This window comes from Alternaria postmessia (assembly GCF_024291825.1).
Source record: "Alternaria postmessia strain BMP 2775 chromosome Unknown scaffold_46, whole genome shotgun sequence".
Lineage (NCBI taxonomy): Eukaryota > Fungi > Ascomycota > Dothideomycetes > Pleosporales > Pleosporaceae > Alternaria > Alternaria postmessia.
The window spans coordinates 96,307-114,199 of record NW_026260119.1 but is presented as its reverse complement, the minus strand read 5'-3'; the positions used below and the strand labels follow the sequence as shown (position 1 = coordinate 114,199).

Here is a 17,893-nt window from a genome sequence, read left to right as displayed (position 1 = left end):
GGGAGAACAGGTGACGGCGTGGACGCGAGGAAAAGGCGATAAGGATAAATGCCGTGGTGAAGTTATCGCGATGAAGAATTAGACCTGTTCGGTGAATGCTGACTTGCGCGAGTCACCGGATGTTCTCCTCTTCTTCTGGAGCTTCTTGGAAGTTCTCCGCTCAGCAAGGTCAACCTCCTCGGGTGTGGGCGGCTGGAAGGTGCCTGGCTTTAGGACTTGGAAGCCAGAGTTGACGCTGCGCAAGACATGGTCATCGCGATCCTGGTTCTGCTCCGTGTTCACCTCGTACGGCACTTGATCGTAGCTGTACTGGTGTTGAGGGCCACGAGGTTCGTAGGTGTCTGGGTAGTATGGCGCGCCAGGTGCGTAAGACTCGGTCAAGGGAACTGCCTGCCTAGCCTGGTTCGCTGCGCTGCCGTCGTGACTGGGACCTGCAGAGGCTGATAGAGCAACGTCTTCGTACTGGTCGGCAACAGTGGCTAGCGGAGGAGAGGGTGACTTCTGGGGCATGAAATAGTTAACACCGTTGACCGAAGAAACTTGGTTGTCCGCCACGCTGGCCCACTCTCCGCTATTACCTGGCTTGCGCACTCTGGGAGTGAGCTGTCCAGTTTCAGCGACGTGGGAAAGACGGTGGCTGCGAAGGAGTTCGAGGTCGGTCTTGGGGTCAATGGGTTGGTTGGGCCTGAAGTATGCAGTCTCGTATGCGCGGACATCTTGACCCATTTGCATGTAGTCGGACTCATCGCTGGAGCGTTTGCTTGAGGAGCTTGAAGACTGGCCGTGTTTGGCGTTGAGGGGAGCTGTGAGATGTTAGTATGTCTCAATCAAGTGCGCAAGTCTACACTTACGAGAAGGAGCAGCAGAGTTGCGAGTAGAAGCGGGAGATTCCAAGGCGTTGAGGGTAGCAGTGTTGCGGGAGACGTGGTGGTTGCAGTTGCTGCAGCGGGGACCTTCGTGGTTGTGTCCACGGCCAGGGGAGGAGGCGCGGGAGTCATGGCTTGGGAGAGGCTCAGCGGAAACGGCGCGGTCAAAGGAGCTTGGGGCACGAGAGCTGTTGCGGCTGGAACCCTGGGCAACTGGCTGGGGCAACTCGAGCTGAGAGTTGTTGAAGCTACGGGGCAGCTGTTCGCTCATGATGGAAGCACGGCTACTGCCAACAGGAGTGTTGGTGCGAGAGATCCAGACACCGTCAACCTCGATACCGCTTTGAATGGCGCGAATACCAAAGGGAATCTCATCCTTGGTCTCTTCTTGGACATGGGTTACTGGCTGCGCCTCGAGCATCTCGGGAGTCGCCGCGCGTTTGCCCTTCTCGACCTTGCTGTACTTGCGGACCTTGTTCTTGTCATACCATAGTTTGAGCAGGCCAAGAAAGATGGTGAGGACAATTGCGCAAGCCAGTACCTGGGCAGCGTTAGCAGGGACGTTATCAGCAGCCAATGGGACTTCTTACGAAAGTCATCTTCTGCCACAAGGCCCAGCTCTGGAAGAACTCATTGCCGTCGGATGATCCGAAGCCCATGTTTGCGATGGAGTGAGACGAGGTTTAGATCCAGGTAAGAATAACAGGCGGGGCGACGCCTGGTTGGGATGTAAGGACGTCAGGTAGCCGGTCAAGGAGGAAGGTGCAGATGGGACAAGGAAACGGCGAATGGAATGTTCCTGATTAGATTGGTATCGATAGGGTACAGATCCCGTGACAAAGACGGAGAGGTGAGCGAGCGAAAGGGTCGGACAGAGGTCTCAGGCGTGAAATGGCGGGGGTTTTGAAGCGAGTGTGGAACGTCGATAGGGACGGGTGTCACTAGTGAAGCAGACGTTTGGTCATACACGCAAGGTGGTGAAGAGTCAGTCACAGGCGGTCCAGTGTGGCTTGCTTGTCTGGGAGTAGGGCACAGCGAGCGCAAAGAGGGCATGGGGAGACGAGTTATATTATTGCATGCAGCGGCTTGGGTCGTCGGTCGATCGCCGTCACGGACCCACGAAAACAACGGGCCTACGGTGCGATGAGGAGGGAAAAGTTGGTGCTCCCAAGAACAGACCACGCAAGGCATCCATGCTACTGGGCGGCTTGCTGGGAAGCGTTGACCAGGAGCCACCCATGCGCGGGCGTCATGGGTGGCTAGAGGCGGACGGCAGGTGCATACTCAAAATAGTAAGCGACGATGCGCGAGTGTTTGGAGCGTTGGATCGGCAAGCTATACGAGCACCTGCGGCAGAGCCCAATAATCAACGCGAGCTTGTCGGGAGGCTCGACGCCGCATACGTTTGGGGCCGTCGGGGTCTGCAGTGTGACTTGTCGACGCCGTCTCAGGCGCCGCTGGCCTGGGGACGACGAGTATCGAGCATGTTGCAGTCGTTTTCTACAGCCGCTGGTTCGAGCCATGCTGGTAGGCTAACAAGGAAGGCGCCCCCCGGGCGGGGACGTGGCTTTTCTCACCTCTCGGCAGGGGCAGCCATGGCCGCCTCTGAGTGGATGGCGCCAGTGACGAATCGCCCCGAAGGGAACCTCTTCCGACATTGTTGTGTTTCGAGTTATCAGAACACGTCGTGATTCTTCTCACGTTGATTATTGCGTCTTCGACTTGATATAGCACGCGAAAGCGTCTTACTCAGGCTCTGCTGTGCTCAGGTTTCGAGACACGAGGCCGTCACAAAGGCCAGCACCACTCAATAGCGCCCTTCTTGAAAGCGCTTCTTCTCCACAGATTGTGAATAGGCGTCCAATTTCGGGGCAGGCTCACGGCGTCGACGTGCCGTCTGTAGTTCGTTGAGGCGCTGTTTCGTCTTTCTTACCTAAGGCCCTACGCCATTTGGTGCCACATGCCACTCTTCAAGGTTCATTTTCCGCAAGGGCTCCACCACAGCGATGGGTTTTGCACGTTGCTCCACCATGATGGAATGCCCAGGCACAGGCCTTCCAAGATTCGATGGGAGCGGGGGCCTGTCCTTGCTTCTGCCCTTGAGCGGAGCGCGCAACATGGGGTGAGCGATATTGATGCCACAGCGCACCGCATCTGTGTAACGGCTACTCCCAGCACACACCGCTTCTCGTCTCAAGGCCTTCTCTTCCGCCTACCGATTTGGAACATCTCGTACCTCGCCACCGTGTCGGTAGTGCATCCCCCGAGTCCAGCCTAGCCGGGCTATCGATTGCCTGCACGTGGGTGGAATCTCCTACCACTTCCGAGCGCGCACTAACATGCACCCTTACCCGTACCATCATTAATCATACCAGATGTTCTTTTCTCATACCAGAGCCAAAAAAGCACCATACAATGCATACCAATTACCCAACTAAAGCTCTTGCCATGGTAAATGTGTAAACAATTAGACCATCTCAGTTGAGGCCGGCTTAATTTTGAACCAGTTGCTGCGACCATAGGCGGCTTGCAGACCCCACCAGCCACAGCAGTATCGCGATCCGTTTGGAGTAACTTCGGAAGCCACTTCGCCTTCACCTGGATAACCGGATTGCTCCTAGAACGTGACGAGATGATGATGTTGATTCGGTCTCGGGCTCCAGCCTGGGCCAAGGATGGACAAGGCGAGTTAGTCCTGCAAGGTAAGCAGAAATTATTGACTCGTCCTAGTGCTCGTATCCGCACATCTTCTCGTACCCATGCCATGGCATGATCGGAAAACTTCGAATTATGCGTCGGCGCTTTCCAGTTTTCGGGCAGATTAAACGCGCATCATCGTATAAGATTGGGATGCTCTTCACCAGACCAGCACAAGTGAATGAGTTTCGGGCTACGACTAGTTCGCAGCGGGGACTGCCAATCGATTGGCATTTGACATTCACGGCTGCATGCACCTCTGCACCTCTTCATGCATCATGTGCGGGGACACTCACAGCTGCATGCGTGGAAGCTTTGCAGCAGTCCAGCCTCGTAGAGACAGCCCTATCTCGGGCATGTAGACAACTCAGTCTACTGGGTCACTGACCATCTTGCAGCTGTCATTGCTTGTCCACGTCTAGTGCGATCCTGTTGAACAAAAGGCGTAAGAAATTGCGACACGCAGACTACAATTCTTACACCTCGCTGAAGGCCAGTCAGTTGGCCCGGCTACCATTAGATTTGTCTTTCGACCCCGCGTTGCGGACTACTGCACCCAAAGAGTGGTTCATGTAAGCTGATTTTCTTCTTTCTATGCAGCTACTAGTAGAACTGTAGTAGGCAAACGGCATCACAAAACACACAGAGTGTTACCAGGGAGATTGAACGCAAATCAGGCCCTACTCACCGTGGTAGGTCCGTCTCGAGGCTTCATGACTACCCCGCGCATAACATGGATCGCCTGCGGTGTCTATACTCAAAATATCTCATGTAACTTCGGTCGGGAAGCTCGACCGTTGCCAACCATGCTTACCTGGACACAGCCTCAGATTCCGCACAGAGATACCCTTGTCACTAATCGGGCAAAGGAGGGGCTCGTTTGACAGAAGTGGAGTTGCTGCATCTCTACCAGTCTCGGCCTGTGCGATCTCCAGATTGTGGGGGCATCACTACTGAGGCAGAGAAACGTCTTTACCGCAGCTCATGTTTCGTCGCAGTGCTGATTTAGCGATGGGAACCCCCAGACATCCTTGAATGTTTCGAATATGAGGCGCAATCCTTCCCGTACAGTAGTAACACGATTCAGATTGCTTCCCGAGATCATTACCGACATCGCATCTCAGGCTAATACTAGGTATTATAGCGCGAGCGCGCAGCCAGCGCAGACGAAGAAAGCCCAGCCGATCAACAGTTCTCTAGTCGCGACAATGCAGGTCGAGTTGTGTGAGGTACAAACAAGCTGTTTTGAGGCGCGACGGTGGTGAGCTGAAGCTCCGCTTACATAGGGATTTGGTTCCTGGAGGCATATGCAGGGTTCACCGAAAGGCCTTCTTCTGGACCTGTTTGATCTGCACCCCAGCACCCGCTCAGCGTTCGACATGCCGCAAGGAAGAATCAGTCCTGCTTAGAACGGTCAATCAAGTCTGGATACGTCTGCGACATGACGTCTTTCGTTCTGCCCTGCTCTCGCACGAGAAGATTGATCGGGCAACGTGGGCACCGGCTAGTTCTTTGGTTACTGCCCGATTGGTTGGTCGAGGAAGTCATGATTGTTAGACCCGATCCAGCAGTTCCTCTTTGCTCACTGCGTCCATCTTACACCAGCCTACTGAAACACTCCACTCTGTTCTCGTACCGCCTTGTTTGACTCTTAGTGTCCTATTACCATGCCTATTCGCAATCCCTTTCGCCGCGCGGGTGTGCCTGAGGCCGCCGATGAGGCCCAGCGGAGCGCGCCGGAGAACGGTTTCAAGAGCACAGCTGTCTCGGGCGCAACGCCCCTGCAGGTCAAGGACCCTGTAGAATACAAATTGAGTGGTGAGATTTCCCAAAATGCACCTGAGCACAAGCATGTTCCTGTCAAAACATGCTCCCGCGGCTGCATCAGCGCATCGGATGAATGGGCGCTTACAATGTGATAGAAATAAACGATAGCGGCGTCTACCTACCGGTAAGAAATGTCAAGCCAGTGTGACGGTGCATGTAGAGCGACACGCGCAAATGGCACGCTGTGAGACCTTGGTTGACGTTGCGACAGCCATCCCCACAGCACGAGAAGCCTACCTTCTGGCACTCCAAGTCCAACGTCTCCACCACTTCCTCAAATCACCGAAGTCTGCTCAGCGAAACCGAGCCGTTTAGCATTTCGCGCGAGAGCTTCGACTCGTACAGGAGGTCGTTTGTACGTATTGCGATCAGTGGCAAACAAGACCCCGTTAACGAGACACAGGATATCTCTGCGCGCTCCCCAATAACAGACAATGTCCACGAAACCTACCCTCGTCAGTCGCTCGATGCGCGCCGCTCCGTAGACACTAGACGCTCTCTCGATGTCCGCCGTTCGCGCGCCACACCCCGCTCGTCAATGCAACAACCCCGCCATAGTGAAAGCCACGAGCAAGTGCCTGAGGAGGGTTTTGAAGACGTGGGCCTGAACGACGAGCCGAAGCCCCAGCCGAAGAAGCGCAGCATCTTCTCGCGCTTCGGCGACAACAACCATGCCAATGAGAAGACTGAAGAGCGACCCGGCTCGAGCCATCACTTCTCTTTGACAGGCCGGAAGAGGGCTGAGAGCGGGGCAGGCTCAGAGCTCAAGCCTATGCCAAAGCCGTCAACGGAGGCGCCCGTGGAGGCGCGGTGATACATGTAAAGGACAATTAATGAATTGTGGGGATCCAGCACCGAAGAGCCATTGCTTGAGCTTCGGGACAACGTTGGATACCGCACCGGGCATAGGGGCGTTTAGGACTTGGTGTCTTTTCTGTACTGCATAACCTCATGTAGGATCGCATGGAGATTGGGATGTTCGGTGTCACGAAGAAAACGAGATTTGACGAATCCGTCACACCACGCGTTCTATAGATCCCAACGCAACACTCATCACAATCACGAATCCTAATCATCATACTCCCTCTCAACTCGTATCTTCAAACATCGTATTATCACCGGTGATTATTCCCTGCTAGATCACTGGGCCACGCGTTGAGCTGGCTGGCCGGCACCGGAACTCCCGGACATCCGCGGTTCGGTCGTTCCGATGATGTCATCTAGCAGTCCGCTTTTGACTCGTACCTTGGCATGTGCGCGAACGGCTTGGATGCTTAGTCTTTGTTTGTTGGGTCCCGCGAGTGCGAAAGTCATTGAATCGGGATCGAGATTTGATTTCTGTTGGATCTTGCTGCGTTGTTGGGGGGGCATGGCGGTAGGGTCTAGGGAAGGGGTGCTTGCAAGTCATGTGATACAATGGTTTGGATCAGACGGCTGTAGAACAGATGTGCTGCCCGCGTTCGCGGCCACGAAGGAACTCGTTTTCACCAAGTTCTCTATCCTACAGATGCCTCCCCTAAGGGGGCAGACAATGTTACTTTTCGATCAAAGCAAAAATAGAGAAATCTGGGAATTCCTTTAAAATACATTTTAGTGGGGGTAGAAATTAGAGAGAAAAAGAATGTTCGTCAGTAGCATGACATGCTATAAAGACGAGGCTAGAAGAAAGCTATTGCGACCATGTTCAGAGGCTGGCTTAGGGTTCAACTATATACATGTCGCGGGTTTTATTGGGATGAAGGACGAATGCACTTCGCTTGCACAGGACCACCTGCATAGACAGTTACTCCCTAACTCTAAATGACTGGGATTATGATGAGACAACGTTCGCAATGTTTAGCTCAACACGGAATGCGAAAGGCATGTTTTCCAATGAGAATTTGAGCGCGAATACTACCTAGAAGGATAGGAGATACACAGCTAGCGGTTATGGGAAATCTGGGCAGAAATGGTTAGCGCATATCCAATGACGCCCTTCCACCCAAGGGTACTACCTAGGTACTTCCGACTTCACAGCGCCAGTTCGCTCTTCGCGTCAAACATCCATCTTTGCGATGTCGAACTACAGCCCATTACAAAGATCATACGATATGCTGTTACGCGTAGATGGTGACTGCCTTGCCTCGAGCGCCCCGGCGGCTTCGCGATCCGTAGCGTCGCAGCCTTGCGAACGCATGTGTCTCTCAGGTATTGTTGACCCACAAGAGAAGGATGGTCGACTGTGCCACAGATAAGGAATGACGGAAGCCTGCGAGAAACCAAATCCCGAGCTGAATCAATCTGGAGCTGTTGCCTTGCACATCCTGGCCTTATGCTACGCGCGCGCCACACGGCCAATCGGTTCGACATGAAGTTACCGGAACGACGTGGAGTCTTGGATCGCATGAATTTGAGCACACATTCATCTGTGGCTTGGGCATCGTGACATGCTCAGCCTTGTTGAGTTGCAGCCTGTGAGCCACAGGTTGCGGCGAGGTGATGAGGCGGTGGACAATCGTCGCATAGTGCTCCAAGTGAAGGTGAGGATGAACAGGTCTGTTTGCCTTTCTTATATGACCACAACGTGCAGAACCAAATTTCTACTCTTCCACACACACACACACACACACACACACACACACACACACATAGTCTTACTACCTGCAAAGTTTTCATCCGCTGGCTTTATCTTCTTCTCTCCTTGTACTCGCCTTGGCAACACATCTTTTGCACATCACGTTGGTTGCGCTCGTTGCGCCACTATCTTTGCTATCAAGACGACTACATTGATAGTCATCAGTATCCTCGATAGAGGCTCAGAATAGCTGGTATCGTACGGTACGTGATCTCCACTTTCTGATATATCCTCCACATAAGTACGATGAGCACTGAATGTGCCATAGTCTTGGTTTGTGTACAGCAAGACCGTGTACGCTAACTGTTCTGCCACAGAACTTGCTCAAGAAGGACCTCTACACCATGATATCGGCGATGGCTACATCCTACGCCATTCATCATGTTGTACTTCCACCGAAGCTACCGCAACAAGATGACCGTAACACCGAGCACGAACTGGCTCTGCTCAAAATTGTCATTCAGGCACTCGAATCTCTGAGGCACCACGTCAAACACGAACACGTCGGGTCTATCACGGCTGCTATTGCAACAGTCGAGAACCTCCGAACCTGTCGCGACCATCACGGCAATAATAGCGAACTCCAAGTACGAGAAGTTCTCACCAAGGTTGCAAACGATACTGCTGGCGCCGTACCGCTCGAGATCAAAGAACAGAATGCCGGAATTCTGGTCAGCCATTCTTCGAACAGCTTGAACTTTGAGTTCTTTGAGCTATCGCCAACGAATGCGGCGGCCATGTCTCGAGGGCGACTTGTGCGAGAGTTTCCAGGCTACGCTTCGAAGATACCGACTGTAAACACCAACCCTGATCTTGTCGAATCGATCTCCAGGACTATAGCTACGATGACGACTCAGACGGCTCCAGGCTTCCAACCTCAGGTTAGAAAGAACAACAAGACGATGAGCGAAGAGCGCGACACAACCCATCCAGGTATGGTTACAGACTTCCTCATGAATATCATCACTGCTCTCGGCGAGTCGACGGACGTACAGCGCATCACGAAGCATACCCGCGAGGAGGTTCTCTGGAGCAAATGCCTATCACCATGGCGACGATCTCCATTGTGGCTCCTGCTACGAGTATCACTCCAGCTACTCTTCGCTCGCTCGGCGCCTGAAGCCCTCCATGTGGATGGCCTCTATAAAGCCTTCATGATTTTCATGGCAGCACGATTACTCGACCTGGCTAAGCAAAACATGAAAGACACGGGCAGTGAAACTATTCAGCTCGTCCTAGCCAAGTTGACGCGGCGATTGCGCAAGTTCGAGCTTCTCAAGCAGACAGAGTACCTGCAGCCGGGCTGGATGCAGCACATTCAGGACAGGATGAACAGCGCCCACACACTCATCGAAGAAAACTGGAAGGCTCAGATAGGCAACCCTCAAGGCAACATAAACTTCAGCACTATCGCAAAGCTCAAGCCTAAAGCCGATGTTGACATAGAACTGTCAGGCTTGGACGTCTTCTTGTCAAGCATCCAAGCCCGGCAGCGAGAAGTCTCACTATCTACGTTCACGCCTACCTCAAAGTATCCGTCTTACGAAGCCACTCAGCTACCGGATAGCGTCAAATCCGCCTATTCAAACGAAGACAAATACTTTCGCTTGACTGCTGTCGAGACGTGGGTTGAGTACCATCTTACCAACTGGACCAGATCTCATCTTCGTGATGAAGATGCTTGTGGAAGACTGCGTACAATCATGACCGGGTACTATCAGATCGCTAGCAGTGCCTATGCTGGAGCGCCTATCGGTATGTCCATCATGTATCTGACGCTCACTGAGCTTTGGATCGCGTGCGATAAGATTGCCTGCACGATCTATCCTCTGTTGTCAGAGTACGATCCTGAGGTTGATCTAAAGGAGTTTCAATCCCTCACGCTACCTCTGAAGAACCAACTGGATCGTCTGAACGTTGCAGAGTGCTACGTACAGTCGCGACGTACTACAGCTTTGAAGAGGCCCTCTGTCTACCGAGATTTTGGACACTCGTCTTCGTTCGCTGTAAGGTACTTCGATCAACAAGAGTACCTCCAGACGATGTTGTCGAGAATCGAAGCTGATGCGGCGGCCAAACGTCAGGAGAAGTGTGAGGAGCTCGCAAGGCTCAAACGTAAGCATCAACAGTACATGGACCGTTACAACAGCACTCCATGTGAAAACCAGACAGTGGTCTACAACCGGAAATTTGGCTACACACGTCAGGAACACTCGAATAGCTGCAGCAGATGTGCAGCAAAACGCTGCGCAGACAAACTTACCATTGGAATCTTCGAATGGCCGGTCTCAGCCCATGTACCTGTAGCGAAAGCTACAGTGTTTGAGTTAGTAGTGCCGAAACCCTACAGCAACTGGCGCGATGCCTCGGCATTCATCATCACTATGGTCCTCGGATACAAGGCTGCGACGTCATTTCAACCATCACACTTCTACACGCTTGACAATCACCACGGTCTGTCCCATCTACTATCTCCTCGGTATTCTGAGCGACGAATCGTGCCGCTTTCGGACATCAAGAGCCACACCGTCACCCACAGGAAGCAGAAGAAAGCTATTCCTCACCTGGCTGATGACGACGTGTGCTTGCAAAATGCATTAAAATACGCCTACTATGACACTTCGACCCATACCGTCAACACGAGCATGCCAGGTTGCACATCGGAAGTCCCGAAGAAGTGTAAATACCCGATGCCGAAGCAATCTAAGGCTCTTGAACGATTCATGTATCGACCACCTTCTTCACCTGATGGTCTGTCGCCAAATGAAGTCATTGCCAGCTTGTTCGACTGCCCCGGTCATTTCTCGATCGACGAATACAAGGCCCTGGGTGCGCTATCTCTTGGGCACAACATAATCTATTCAAACATCCTTGCTCAGCTAGCAATTCCTTCGATTGACTGGACGAAAGTTGAGACGCAATGCATCGTTCTTCAGACTGCACAGCAGACTGGCCCGTCAGACCAGAGTATCGAACGTTCCAGCCACTCTATCCTTAGAGAATCGTCCTTTGGCCATGCTATGCTTGAGCAGCTTGAGACCAACCTAGATCGTATCCGAGAGAACTGGGAGTCGTGGCGGGCTGCCGCAACATTTTCTCTACTTGCCCGGCGAGTATTGAGCCTGGCATCATCCCCAGATGTTCGTTCTCGCGCATTCAACTACCTCGAGAGTTTGCGAAACGTCTGTTTGAGATGGCTACGACGGCTAAAGCAGCGAGTCGCTTCCTCAACGGATGACGGTCAGCGTACAGAGCTTTATAGTCGCGCTACAGAAGTGGCGTTATTGTGTACCTCGACCTACGACATAGAGGAAACTGATTTCAAAGCTGTTCTCCAGCAAGACTCAGCAGTCTCAATATTGGTCCAATCATCAATAGTAGTGCAGGAGCACTGTGAGTCCATGCAATCGGATTTCCCCGAACTCTTCAGCATCACACTGCAGTCATGGAAATCATTAATGTTCCGCATCCTTCCAACCCTACGAGAATGCATTCTCGCGAACGACAGCGGTCTTTCTGATGCCATCAAAGTCAATTGGGCTGCTTTCGAATCGACTTCCAGTAATTCCTGGACTCCGCTCAACAGAAGCAACCAACGACACTGGATGCTTACAACTTCTGGGTCCTTGCCGGTGCATTTTAATATGCTTACTGGGGAGCTGCTTGTCAATGGTCTTCCACTTGCTCGTCTTCCTGCTGAGTATATGCGTCACAAGATGTATGCACCACTGTTTCGCAAGTCAGCATTAGAAGTGGTACCAACGGACGAAATCGGATTCAACTTCTCTGCCAAGACTCTCTATCACGGATACAAGCTACATTTCGGTATGAACGGCAACGATATGCTTCTATCTGCCATCGGAGATAAAGTGAGACTCGAGATGGTTCCATCACGTCTTTTCCAGGAACTATTACCTCAGTCTTTGGTGACAGATGCCGTACACTGGTATGATTCACAAGCTGAAGAAGTCATCTTTCGACCTTTGCACTCTCCATGGTCAACCGAAGACGACGATCTACGATGGCGTCTTGTACGACGTGGAACATTGTGGAGTTTAGTCAACAACGAGAAGACGATGATCAATATTCGCAGCCCTACGGCTCGTTTCATATCCAGTATGTTGGCACCCCTCGAGAAGCCGCTACACATTCATACAAGTATTGTTGATTCGGATGACACACCGCACTCCTACGTTCAAATCGAGCTCGTTCGGCTTCAGATATCCTTTGAGTTTCACGAAACCGGTGATCGTGTACGCTCCCGCCAATTTCGCGATATGTTTATCGACTCAGATCAAACCATGGGTGCCCTGGTAGGCATGCGGAGTAGACTGATTCTAAGGTCGGCGGATGGTCGGCGGATGGTCCTCATTCCGGAAGGATTGTTCGAGTTCACAAAGACTTCCACGCATCATCCCGAAGTCAGCATCTCAGGGGCTTCCGCAGCTCGAATTCGGTCGTACAATATCGACGAGACTCTTGGCCAGATAACGGGTGACGGAAGTCTTCGGAGTCGCCTGATTCTTTGCTATCTACACGCGCTGACTTCTCACTGTCTACCCGATACTCTCACAGGATGTACGGGTACAGAGTCTGCGATATCTATTCTCAGGTCAGCAGCGGTAAGATCGGTTGACCTTCTTACACCAGAAGACCTAGATCTCCTAGCCCGTCTTGCAGATCTTTCGGCTACAAGATCGTACTATCCCCAACATTTGAAGGTAATGCAGAGTATCAAGTGGAACACAAACCTGCCGTCACTGTCACAGCATGCCTCTCTACGGTCCCTTGTATCAAGCCTACTGAACCAAGCTGCTAAGATGCGGTTATTCCACCCTGACAAGCCCGATATCTTCGAGAAGATCAGCCAGACTCAGCAGACCTTAACGGCGTCTTCAGATACCCAGTTAGATGAGCGATCTTCGATTCGAACTGCCACGTATCAGGTTGCCAGCTTCGGCGCCGAGCGATTCACCTCTTCATACGACTTATACTACGATACGCGTGACACCCAAGTAACTTCGAATAGAGGCAACCGGGCTCACGTAGCCGCCAAGATGATTTTACAGAATCGATTCGCTCTTCACAGTTCTATTCAAGACCTCAAAGGTGGACTTCTCCGAAAGCATTTTGCCAATGCTACTGTCTCCGGAGTGGATAGCTCTTTCAACCCTGGAAGCCTCCAGTACGATTCAAAGTGGCTGGGGGTTGCTTCGGAGCGTATCAAAAAGCATTGGTGCACCCTACAGCGAGGTTTGGCTAGCACAGCTACTAGCAGAAATCGTTACGACATAGTGACATGGCTCTGTACGATGGCTTATGCTGAAACATCGGATATGGACATAGTGCAGGCTCTGGCTGCAGCCTATAGGCTACCAGAGCTCTCGGCGGTACAACCACCCACTGCGCTGAACTACGACCTAAACCAGGGACACGGCTTCAACGAGAACGCGACTTGGATCACGGTGTCGAACAACACTAAGGACTTCACAGACTCTGATGAGGCAAGTCTACCAAAGCGGGAATCAGAGACTGAACACGACCATCACAAAAGGATGAACGCCGAATTTCAGAAGAACAAAACAAAGGCGATTGAAGAATTCGTCAAGAATCTGAAGGATCAGTGGCCAAGGCAGACTCCCAACGTGCCATCCGCGGTCAAGTATGCTGCCTACCTCAACGTTTCATCTGTAATGACGACTATCCGGAATCGGTTTGATCATTGGTTCAACAACCTTCTGTTTATGCGGTACCTCGACCAGTTATCAGCGGTTATGGCACGACAGACAGTAGCATGTGTGCCGGCGGCACGCTATAGTCTCACCTTGCCGCCAAAGAAGGAACACCTCAAGGACACTAGTCGTCATTTTGGTGTGCTGGATGTATTCGCTGTGACTCCACCTCCGTTGTCTGGGTCCACATTACTGATACCTCCTCGCGAACCCAAAGTAACCATCTCGAGGAAACAGAAACCCGAAAAGCGCTCACAGGCGAAAGAGCGGCTTGAGGAACTTTGCCACAGGAACATGCTACTAGCCAAGTCGAAATGCGAGAGAGATTACGTCGACAGTCTACGATCAAGCTGTGTTGCCCTTGAAAAGCACGTTAGCATTAACAACACGCACGATGAGTTGCTTCCCGATGCTCAATTGTTGCTGCAACAGTATCTGCACAGCTGCCAGGACTACCTCGAAACCTTCAGTTCTGCTTTGAACGGCCTTTTCAACAAGGAAGTCGCTCATCAGATGCAGTCTTCACCACGTATCTGCGCAAAATTCTGGCTCAGTCAGTTACACAGGGACCGATTCGACACGCTGTCAACGTCGTGGAAAGAGATCATCATTCAGTATGCACTCGCCGTTACCAACTTGCAACGAGCTCAGAGGCTATTCCGCTTATCCGGCAAGCCAATCGATCTGATTGAGGAACTTCGCCATGAGGGGCATTCGAACTGGGATGTACACCAATATCCGGAGACCCTTCTCATCGAGGCTGAGAGTGGCATACTCGTCCGGAAAGAGCAAGAGTATATTGCCAGTCAGATGCGATCACCTAAGGATGGGCAGAACATCGTCCTTCAGTTGCTAATGGGTGGGGGCAAATCTACAACCATCTTGCCTATCCTCAGTGCCTTCCTTAGTGACAAGAAGAAGCTTGTCCGGGTAGTCGTCGCAAAACCTCAGAGTAAACAGATGCTACAAATGCTCATCGCAAAGCTTGGGGGTCTATTAAATCGAAGAATCTACCAGATGCCCTTCTCACGCAACCTCCGGCTAAGCGTCCAGGATGCCCGCACTATCCGAGAGATTTACGAAGAGTGCATCCGCGAGCGCGGTGTATTGTTGATTCAACCAGAGCACATCCTATCCTTCAAACTGATGGCAGTCGAATGTGTCCTCATCAACCAGTCGGAAACCGCTCAGTCACTGCTAGCAACCCAGAAATGGTTTGATGATGTGTCCTGTGATTGCATCGATGAGAGTGACGAGAACTTCTCCGTCAAATTCGAGCTCATCTACACAATGGGCTCCCAACAGTCGATAGAGCTCGCTCCTGAGCGATGGTTGATCATCCAGAATCTTCTAGCGCTGATTCCGACTGTGGCCAAACAGGTGAAGACGGACCTCCCTGAAACTGTGGACGTACAAGGAGAAGGAGATGGGCGGTATCCGAGGGTCAGATTCCTACGATCAGACGCTGCTGATCAAATCCTGCATCTGCTTGCGTCTCGAGTGGTCGATTTAGGCATAGGAAGTCCTTCTCGCTCTCAGTCTCCCGCTATGCAAGCAGCACTATTGCGCTACATCACAGTGCTGGAACTGAAAGCACACGAGGTTGAGGCAGTGGAACAAAGTAGATTCTGGACTGAGACGACCAAACCAGCACTCCTTCTCCTACGTGGTCTGTTCGCAGGCGGGGTACTACGTTTCATTTACAGTCAGAAGCGCTATCGCGTGAACTTTGGTCTGGACAATTGCCGCACCCCGAGCACTCGCCTTGCTGTCCCATACCGCAGTAAGGATGCTCCTTCGCCTAGAAGCGAGTTCTCTCATCCGGATGTCGTCATTATTTTGACTCTTCTCGCGTTCTATTATACTGGTTTGAGCGATGATGCTCTCTTCGACACTCTCATACATGTACTAAAATCTAATCAAGCGGTGATACACTACGACGAGTTTGTCAGTACCGCCTCTTCAGACCTCCCAAAACCTTTCAGGCAGCTCTCCGGGCTCAGCATACGTGACCGACACCAGTGCATTACGGAAGTATTTCCAAGCTTACGATATTCGAAGAAGGCTATCGACTATTACCTCTCGTATCTAGTATTTCCGAAAGAACTCAAGCAATTCCCTTCCAAGCTCAGCGCAAGCGGCTGGGATCTAGCAATCTCGAAACCATGCCCCAGCACTGGCTTCTCCGGTACCAATGATACTCTGCACCTACTCCCACTCGGAATTCAACACCTGGATCTACCTAGCCAGCACCACACGAACGCTCAAGTCTTATCGTATCTGTTGATGGACGAGACTTCAGTGGCAAACTTACCTGTGCGCACTGCTGGTAGTGATGGAGAGCATCTCATTACTTTCATTGAGCAGCTGGATTTGGACATCAGGGTCATATTGGATTGTGGAGCCTCCATTCTCGAGCAAAATAATCGGCAAGTAGCGGAGACGTGGCTGAAGCTGCGCCGCAACGACATCGAGGCTGTGTTGTACTTCGAGGACGAGGAGCTGTCGGTACTCGACCGCACCGGCAAGGTCGAATCTTTCCAGACTTCTCCGTATGCAAAAATGCTTGATTCTTGTGTTGTCTACTTGGACGAGAGCCATACGAGGGGAACGGACATAGCCGGATTGCCACGACACTACCGAGCCGCGCTCACATTGGGCAGCCAACTGACCAAAGATCGCCTCACTCAAGCTGCAATGCGCCTAAGAAAGCTGGGAAATGGCCAATCGGTCTGCTTCGTTATTCCCGAGGAGATCCGGACAAAGATATACGAGCGGACTGACAAGCCAACCGGTACTCCGATTGAGGTTCAAGACGTATTAACATGGGCGATCGGCGAGACCTGGTCTGATCTGAAGAAGAGCCTACCGCTCTGGGCCGTTCAAGGCAGCCGTTTCGAGAGTCACAAGCATTTGTTACTGAGCGGCGCTAGCACGACAAGAGACCAAGCGGAAGCCTTCCTCGAGGATGAAGCTGCCAGTCTAGAGACCCGCTACAAGCCACGCGCGCACGACGATGGTTCCGCACACCTTAGCAACTGGGACATGTCTAACACGAATATCGTCGACATCGTATCGCGTTGCCGCGATTTTGAGGCCATGGGCTTTTCTTCAGCTGCACTGAGTGAGGAACAGGAGCGTGAGCTTGCTCCGGAAATTGAAGAGCAACGCCAAGTTGAGCGTCCTCCACGCTTGAAAGCGTATGTTCATACTGTTCATGCAGATCTCAAGCACCTTGTCAACACTGGAGAAGTCGCCATCGGTTCGAAAGCGTGGGGACCGGCCTTCCGAAAGCTTAATACAACAAGCGCGGGTAAGCTCATCGACTTGAGCAGTTTCCCGACCGAGTTGCTGGTTACGGCAGACTTCATGCACACTGTTCAGGTACCGCCTGGGTCGACTCCAGCGTCCTTCATCTCCGATTCCTACCAACGACCAGTACAATTTGTTCTGACTGTGCCCGACTCTGGTAATACGGGAGTCGTCAAGTACGCGATGATCATCAGTCCCTATGAAGCCAACCACTTGTTACCTCTAGTCTCCCAGTCGGGGAAGACTACGCTCCACATCTTTGCGCCGCGCTCCAACGCTAGCTACCCGTCGATCGACCAACTCATGCTTTATAACGTTGGCCGTACGTTCTCATCTGGCTCAGTCTCGCGCAGCTTGACAATACAGCTGAATCTTTTCGCTGGAAGTCTCTATCTTCGCTCTATCGTTGAGTATCAAGAGCTATGCGATCATCTTGGTCTACTGAAAGGAAGGGCAGAAGATGGCCAACAAGTCTATGCTGATGGCTTCATCGACCCGCCAGCTGGTATCTGGGGACTGAAACAGTCTCCCGTGCCTTTTTTACGAGCTCTGCTCATGAAGATTCGCCGTGAGGGAGAGGGTGTGGAGAAGACACACATGGGCAAGATCTTGAGCGGGGTCAGATTAGAGGAGAGCGACTTTGGTGAGCAGGAGGACTAACTTGGACCATTTGGCAATCCTGCTTGAGGGTTATTCTCTAGAACGAAGATGTATGTGCCGCGTGAAACGCCTACGAAGTGGTCCATCTTGATGGGTGTATCTTATACTCTAGATAGAGGTATATTCTGAGTTGAATCTTGGTAGCCCGTAAACGTATAGTATCGTGAGTTCCTTCAGGGTGACTG

At 52.0% G+C, this 17,893-nt stretch overlaps 4 protein-coding genes across 4 annotated transcripts; 3 read left to right on the top strand and 1 right to left on the bottom strand.

Moving 5' to 3' along the window:
* Positions 1 to 78: 78 nt before the first annotated feature.
* On the bottom strand, positions 79 to 1,525 carry J4E82_007142 (uncharacterized protein; the record flags this gene model as incomplete). The annotated part of the gene is made up of 3 exons (XM_051733391.1): positions 79 to 803; positions 852 to 1,407; positions 1,457 to 1,525. 3 exons carry the CDS (start codon positions 1,523 to 1,525, stop codon positions 79 to 81), a joined length of 1,350 nt encoding a protein of 449 aa, XP_051586851.1.
* A 1,301-nt stretch (positions 1,526 to 2,826) lies between these two features.
* Positions 2,827 to 3,388, top strand: J4E82_007141 (uncharacterized protein; the record flags this gene model as incomplete). Its single annotated transcript, XM_051733390.1, has 3 exons — positions 2,827 to 2,988; positions 3,042 to 3,323; positions 3,374 to 3,388. The coding sequence occupies 3 exons, from the start codon at positions 2,827 to 2,829 to the stop codon at positions 3,386 to 3,388; spliced, it is 459 nt and encodes a 152-aa protein (XP_051586850.1).
* A 1,842-nt stretch (positions 3,389 to 5,230) lies between these two features.
* Positions 5,231 to 6,204, top strand: J4E82_007140 (uncharacterized protein; the record flags this gene model as incomplete). The annotated part of the gene is made up of 4 exons (XM_051733389.1): positions 5,231 to 5,381; positions 5,486 to 5,514; positions 5,602 to 5,745; positions 5,794 to 6,204. The coding sequence occupies 4 exons, from the start codon at positions 5,231 to 5,233 to the stop codon at positions 6,202 to 6,204; spliced, it is 735 nt and encodes a 244-aa protein (XP_051586849.1).
* A 2,144-nt stretch (positions 6,205 to 8,348) lies between these two features.
* J4E82_007139 (uncharacterized protein) lies at positions 8,349 to 17,708 on the top strand (the record flags this gene model as incomplete). Its single annotated transcript, XM_051733388.1, has 1 exon — positions 8,349 to 17,708. The coding sequence occupies one exon, from the start codon at positions 8,349 to 8,351 to the stop codon at positions 17,706 to 17,708; it is 9,360 nt and encodes a 3,119-aa protein (XP_051586848.1).
* Between the last annotated feature and the right edge of the window lie 185 nt (positions 17,709 to 17,893).